The sequence below is a fragment of the Ovis canadensis genome, chromosome 2 (genome assembly GCF_042477335.2).
Source record: "Ovis canadensis isolate MfBH-ARS-UI-01 breed Bighorn chromosome 2, ARS-UI_OviCan_v2, whole genome shotgun sequence".
Classification (NCBI taxonomy): Eukaryota; Metazoa; Chordata; class Mammalia; order Artiodactyla; family Bovidae; genus Ovis; species Ovis canadensis.
In genome coordinates, this window is record NC_091246.1 from 176,370,860 (window position 1) to 176,378,505 (window position 7,646).

Genomic DNA, 7,646 nt, shown 5'->3' on the forward strand with positions numbered 1-7,646 from the left:
CCAGAGGATTTCCCAGGTGAGACTACTAGAGTGGGTTGTTATTTCCTTCTCCAGGGGATCTTTCCAACCCAGGGATCGAACCTGGGTTTCCTCATTGAAAGATGGATTCTTTACCACTGGGAAACCCTCTTTCTTATATTCAACCAATATTTTTGAACTACTATCCTTCTAAATAGTAGGAATATAAAAACCACCCAAGTGTTTACATTTTGGATGGAGACGGCAGAGAATAAGCAACTAAATACATTCTGATACTTCTATTCTTTACGATGAGAATGAAAGAAGTTTGAAGAAAGAGAGAGTGGTTGGTATTAGGGATTCCTGTGCTATACATTAGATTATTAGCATAACCTCTCTAAGGAAAGTCCCTTTGAACTGGGCCCTGAATGACAACCAGGAGTCAGCTATTCAAGAATTGTGGATGATTATTTCAGGCAGAGGAAATGGCAAGGATAAATCACCTGCAGTAAAAAATGAGCATGAAATGTTTGAGGACCTGAAAGATAACTGGCATGGCGGGAATATAGCTAGGAAAAGAGTAATATCAGAACAGGTTAGAGAAGGACGTAAGGGTTCTTGTTCAACACTTTGAAGCCCAAGAATTTTCCAAATTTTCCTAGGATTATAAAAATGTAAAAACAAAAACAAAAACAAACCCTTCCTTTTTCTCTATTGTCATGAAATTTCTAAAACAAAAAATCCTCTTGGCTTGTGAAAATGGATCTCCGGTAGTCTCATAGATTGATCAATTATCTTAGGTTTAATTAAAAGAAGGAAATAGTGGCCATCAAATATTGACTGTATGGACTATTAGATGTATATATATTCAATCAGAGTCTTCTAGTCTTCCATATTGTTTTCCTCAAGAGATGTTGAAAGCCATTCAGTTTATCAGTCTTAAGAAGTAGATAGGAGAGTGCTGTGTATTTACTCACCCTGTCATGTCTGACTCTTTGAGACCCCATGGACTGTAGGCCACCAGGCTCCTCTGTCCGTGCAGATTCTTCAGGCAAAAATACTGGAGTGGGTTGCCTTGCCTTCCTCCAGGGGATCTTCCCAATCCAGGGATTGAACCCAGGTCTCCCTCATTGCAAGTAGATTCTTTATAGTCTGAGCCCCCAAGGAGTACTTATCTCTTAATCATGTACCCTAAGCAAACAGATAAAGCATGTATTCCACTTAAGTGTCAGAGTGAAAACTGAAAGACAATAAAAAATTCGATGATATATTGACAGTTTTGAGAGAAGGACTAGGCAGTTTATCATTGTCACACAACACGTTCAGAAACCCATATAATATGCATTAAAAAAAAAAACACTAAAGTCCCCTTATAATGGTGGAAGTGCTCTTTTCTTAAATAGCAATTTAAAATAATTAAGTATTAGTATTTTTTGCCAACAAATCAGTAAATTGATCTTGGTTTTTGCTGTTAAAAAAAAAAAGAATAGTTAAAAAAATTAAATCTTGACATTTACCTTGTGTGGGGAGCATACATGTAGGAGAATAGCCATTCTTAATTAAGGAAACACCATGTCACAAACAATCAGAGCTGAGCCCTTGGAAATGTTCCCTCACATGCCAGCAGAATATAAAGCCACCATCAAATTTTCTGCATTCTGCATAATGTGCTGGTAATTAACCTTATAAACTTATTTTCTGAGCAAGTCTCATAGTTGATAAATGCAGTTAAGGGCAAAATCCAGCAAGGTTATTGAATAACAATCAGTGCATCCAGAATGAAAAATAACCCACCTTCTTCTGAAGTAAGGTATGAATAGACTTGACTCTTGTAATTAATGTTGCTGCATTTTGCATGAAGATGGGATATTTTTCATTTAAAGCCCATGTGTTAATTTTCCTTCATAGACAAGCCAAAAACCTTGACTCCTATCATCAGACCTTTGGCACCTCCTTCTGCTTCCATCTTGGGTCTCTGCCAATGCATCATATTCTGTATTCGGACTTCCATACTGGGATTAGGGCACAGATAGTCGGAAGAAACATTCATTTTGTTTTCAATCATACTGAGATTAAAAGAAGCCACATGAAAACCAAATGCTACTCCTACTAACAGTGCATATGTCAAAGATTAATCTGAAAGGCAAGGAACCTTAAAAGCTGGATTAATGAAAGCAAAATACAAGAGCTATTTTATAATAGATGAATGACGGTACTGGCATTAAACAGTACCAAGCATCAATATATTGCAACTATCTTGCAAAGTCACAATAATATTGAATCTCCAAATAATTCTGGACAATGAGTAGGTGACCTGTGGTCTAGTCTAGTTTTGCATCTGGTCCTTGGTAAGAGCTTAAGAACCTCATTTAGCTTCTAAGAAGCTTAAAGTCTTTATCTGCCCAAGAGTAGAGATTGACCTTGCAAACTCCTATGTTCCTTTCCAAAGCTGATTTATTTTGCCATACAGGAGAAAATAACACAACATTGCAAAGTAACTGTACTCCAATAAAAATTAAATTAAAAAAAATTTAACAACAAAAAACCCCTTAAATTTTGTATGAGTTTCAGAAGATTCAGTTGTTCTCTTTTTCTTTTTCTTTTGAAAATATAAAATAAATAACATATTTGCTAAGGTGAAAAATAATATATGGGAGGGGTATGTGTGTTTGTTTTCACCTCAGTTTCTAAACTTTTCTGTGTCTCAGTGGCTTGCCATTATCCAAGTGATAAAGATACTAGCTTGAGTCACAAGATCCTATAGAATCTGATCATATCCACATCGCAGATACGTCCTGCTGAAAATCTGCATCTTGCATTCTAGGATACTGAATAGTTTCTTGAATATGCTATTCTATTTTCCTCTATTCTCAATACCCTTTTACACCACCCTCATTTACCTGGAAAAAAAAAATCTATTTGTAATCAGAAGCCCAGTTCAAGCAAGAATTATTCTGAAAGACTGTCTTGTGTCAAGAACCCTCAATCGTTCCCTCCTCTGTACCAGCCCTTTGCCTCATATCTCTATTCTGCATTTATCACAGTTACCTTATTTGATTCTTCATGAAACCCGTTGTATGTTATTTACATTACCTAACACTATGTCTTTTACCTTAAGAAATGTTCAGAAAATGTGAGTGAAATTTAAATCCTTGAACTTTGTGATATTTTTAATGAGCATACTTAAAATGTGCTAATTTTTGTTCTAATTTAATAAATGAGTTTGAGAATATATGTAGTATTTGTGTTGTCAGTTTAGTAATTTAAACAAGTGTTGACTTTTAAAAATATACAAAGTGAGAGTTGTGAGTTAACTTTTATTGGGGGCAAAATGAGAACTATAGCCCAAGAGACAGAACCTCAGATAGCCCTGAGAAACTGCTCCAAAGAGATAGAGGGGAAGGTCAGAATATACGTTATTTTGTTGAAGGGGGTAGTACATGTAATCAATCCCATATTTTTTGCAGAAGTTTTCTGCTTGTCATGAGGAGCGGTCATCACTATAAAGTATTTTAGTGCTTTTCTACGTACAAAGAGATATAAGAATTGAACTCATGAAATTGGCTCCTGAAAATATTTAACTATCTGAAGACTTGTTCTTCCAGTTTCCTCCCCCACAGCACCCCCACCCCCACCACAGGCTGCCTCATTTCTGCTCTCAACCTTGAATTGCTCTCAGAGGGTGTTGAAAATCAGCAGCTGCAGCAGCACATGATTTAATCCTTGTGGTAGATGGCAAGTGCAATGGCAAGGGCCAATTTGTAGTTAATAAACCTGTATACAACAGATAAATACTGTTTAACTATCCACCATTAGAATAAAAATTACAACACTAGAGAATAATACTTTTTGTATTAGAGAGAAAGTTCATCATATATTTTCTCAGTAATCTTAAACATAAATAAATATCTAAAATTCTTAATCCAAGGCCAAAAATTTACAAAGACAGTCAAATTTTGTAATGAGACAATGAAAATAAATGTTGTAAATTAATATTATAAATGTCAGATCAGTAGTTTTAGATTACATAATTTATGGAAATCCAGTATTGGTTCATGACCAATGTGCCCAGTTAAATTTCTAGGTTCTTTTTTTCATCTCCTAATCACTGAGCACAAAATTTTGTCTCTTAAAAAAATGAATACTCTTCCTTCATATTCTAAAAAATAAGTCCTCTTTTTATGGACATATAGATAAAATTATATATAGATCTACATGGCATTTGTATATGTCAAAGATTAATACTCACGTGTTAATCATAGATGTTTCATTTATTGGTAAAAGCACTACTAAACTACTAAACACTTTTAAGGTCTTTTTGATCTACATAATAATCTGTAGTTTAAAAATTAATGTAATAGAGCATGAAGCTAAGAAGCTTTAGATTTGTAATTGTGATTCTTCCAATAGTTTAAAATTTAACATGAAAAATTAAAATTCTATATTTGCATTTATATTCTAAAAATATAAAAGGCCAAGTTCGATATTGATGCATTACTTTTAGTCACACGATTCAGTGATTAAATATGCCTTGTACATAATTGTACATATTGGTGTTCAGCATACACTTATTAAATGAGGAAATATTTCCAATGATGGCTCTTGTGATGCGACTTCATACATTTTGCCTATTTTTATTCATTTTTTACTTACTTACATGTAAATAAGAAATATATCCAAGATCAATTCATATACTCTCAATAACTAAAGGCATAATTTCAGAGAAATTGAAAGAAAGTGATGATATTAGGAGTCACAAATATTCGCTTCCTTTTTTTTTTGTTGTTCTCCAGGGTAAACTCACTTTTTCTTCTGTTCATACTGAGTAACACTTATTTTTATATTTTTACGTTTGTAATATGTGATTATGTTTCTGTTTCACCTATCTGCCTCCCTTCTAAAGAAAAGTTGCTGGAAATCATTTTCTATTTATTACTACCAGCTAGCACACTAGATATATAGATATTTAATAAGTACTGGTTCAGTGAATAGCTAAATGGATGGGTGGATGCATGGATGGGTGCATGGATAAATGCATGATTGAATGAATAATGACAGAAATAAATGACTGTCTACGTGACTAAAACACTGGATCAATTTAAGGGATAACTGATTCATTGGTAATGTATATAGCATCCCAGAATCCTTGTGTTCATAATATTTCAGGTTTCATTTTTAGCCTTTCAATCTTTCCCAGATAGTCTCAGGTCAGCCACGCTCACAAAAGCTAGCGCAGAACTGAATGCTAATTTAACAATGTACAGAAAGAAATATCACTGCTAAGCAGACAAGATTTATAGTTTCCTTGACCAACTTATAATCTCTGTAGGAAATCAAATGGGAAGCCAAACTATAAAGACAAGTTTGCTTACTTCATATAAAGAATTAGTACAAAGAGTGTAAGGTGAATGATTATAATGTCAAATCATGTCATAAACAATGAGTAGTTCAGAGTTGGCCCTGCCAAATTTGCTTTCCGTTAAAAACTCACTTTCCAGGCTAACCAGTGTGATTCTGATCAACTCATTTTCCAGTTCTCAGTATCAAATGTTACTTAAGCATTCATTTTCTTTAATACATTGCTTAGAAATTTATTGCTTATATTTTTTTGGCTAAAAATAGCAAGCTATCACAAGAAATGTTGAAAAATACAACTTATTTGAATGTTAGGAAAACAACAAAACATCTGCAGACCCAAGATAGGATTTATCTTCAAAATGTCAAAAGAAATAAGTTAATTGATGAAGAGGAATATATATAAAATTAATTATTTTATATACAGTGATTTCATTGGGGCTTTGGGGAGAAGAATCTATAACAGTAAGTACGATAAGTTCTGACTAATTTTTATTTTTAAGACATTAAAAATATTGAGTATTATATTCAAGGTAAACAATTGAAAATGTTATCTTTAAAATTGTTATTTAGAATTGTTCTAGCAATAAGGCTGCTTTGATATTGTGAAAAATGATGCATGATTAAACATCTAGAAATGCTGAATACATTTTTACAAACATATATTTAAATGGATAAGAGATCTCTCAACAGGCTGAGGTAAAATCCGCACAAAGCAAAAGTGAAAAAATAAGTTGAAATGAAAGTGATGAAAAAAAATGAAGCCACAGCTATAAATATATAACTATAGACACATATCTTACAGACATATGCTGATACCAGGACCCTAAAACTGCGGGTATTGATCATCACTTGGAAAAAGGGGAAAGGTCTCAGAACCAACAGAATTGAGGTCCTCCCATACATTGATAATACTTAAGGCACTATATCTTCATTGAAAAAAAGTAGACTAGAAAAATATCTACCACGGTCCTCTGATCCCTGTCAGTGCAGCTCAGAAGTCATGGCCAACCACAGTGTGCTCTACACTGGCGCCAAGATGCCCATCTTGGGGCTGGGCACCTGGAAGTCCCCTCCAGGCAAAGTGACAGAGGCTGTGAAGGTGGTGACTGACTTTGGGTACTGTCACATTGACTGTGCCCACACGTGCCAGAATGAGAATGAGGTGGGTTTGGCCCCCCATTCCAAGCTGCAGGAGAAGGTTGTGAAATGTGAAGACCTCTTCATCGTCAGCAAGCTGTGGGGCATGTATCACAACAAGGACCTGGTGAAAGGAGCCTGCCAGAAGACGCTCAGCGACCTGAAGCTGAATTACCTGGACCTCTACCTCATCCACGGGCCCATGGGCTTCAAGCCTGGGAAAGACTTTTTCCCGTTGGATGAGGACATAGACATGATTCCCAGTGAGAAAGATTTCATGGATACCTGGATGGCCATGGAAGAGCCGGTGGACGAAGGGCTGGTGAAAGTTATTGAAGTCTCCAACTTCAACCATCTCCAAGTGGAGAAGATTCTTAAACAACCTGGCTTAAAATACAAACTGGTGGTTAACCAGATCGAGTGCCACTCATACCTCACTCAGGAGAAGTTAATCCAATACTGCAACTCCAAAGGCATTGTGGTGACTGCCTATAGTCCTCTCGGCTCTCCCAACAGGGCCTGGGCCAAGCCTGAGGACCCTGCCATATTGGAGGACCCAAGGATCAGAGCGATTGCAGACAAGCACAATAAAACCACAGCCCAGGTGCTGATCTGATTCCCCATGTAGAGGAACCTGATCATGATCCCCAAGTCAGTGACCTCTGAATGCATTGCTGAGAACTTCCAGGTCTTTGACTTTGAACAGAACAAGGAGAATATGACCACCTTGCTCAACTACAACAGGAACTGGAGGGCATGTGCCTTGGTGAGCTGTGCCTCCCATGGGGATTACCCCTTTCACAAGGAGTTTTGAAGCTGCACGTGTCTGCCCTTGGCCAGATGACCTGCCATCTCCCACCTCTTTACTTGCGTGTAGCGTAATTTGACCCGTGTCCATCAGTGGTGGATCAGCAACTTCTAGACAAACTGGTGAGGGCTCGGCCAGCTTGGTGTCGGGTCCAAAGAACAGAATCAGTGGACTAGTAGAAGTCTCTTCAGTTTTCCTTTGCCCTTCTTGTCTGGGGAACTGGGGAACATTCAACCCAAATACTCTTTTCTAAACTGAATTTACAAAATCAGAATAGTGCCTCTAACAGTGGGATTTTGATTGCTTGGTACTGTAATCCTTTCAACTAGACTTTTCTTTGCCTCAAATAAACAGTGTTCTTCTGAAAAAAAAAAAAAAATCTACC

General features: G+C 36.3%; 1 protein-coding gene across 1 annotated transcript; it reads left to right on the top strand.

Moving 5' to 3' along the window:
- Positions 1-6,316: 6,316 nt before the first annotated feature.
- Positions 6,317-7,267, top strand: LOC138434688 (aldo-keto reductase family 1 member B1-like). Its single transcript, XM_069579463.1, is given in 1 exon segment — positions 6,317-7,267. A coding segment is annotated over 1 exon segment (951 nt).
- The last annotated feature ends 379 nt before the right edge of the window (positions 7,268-7,646 follow it).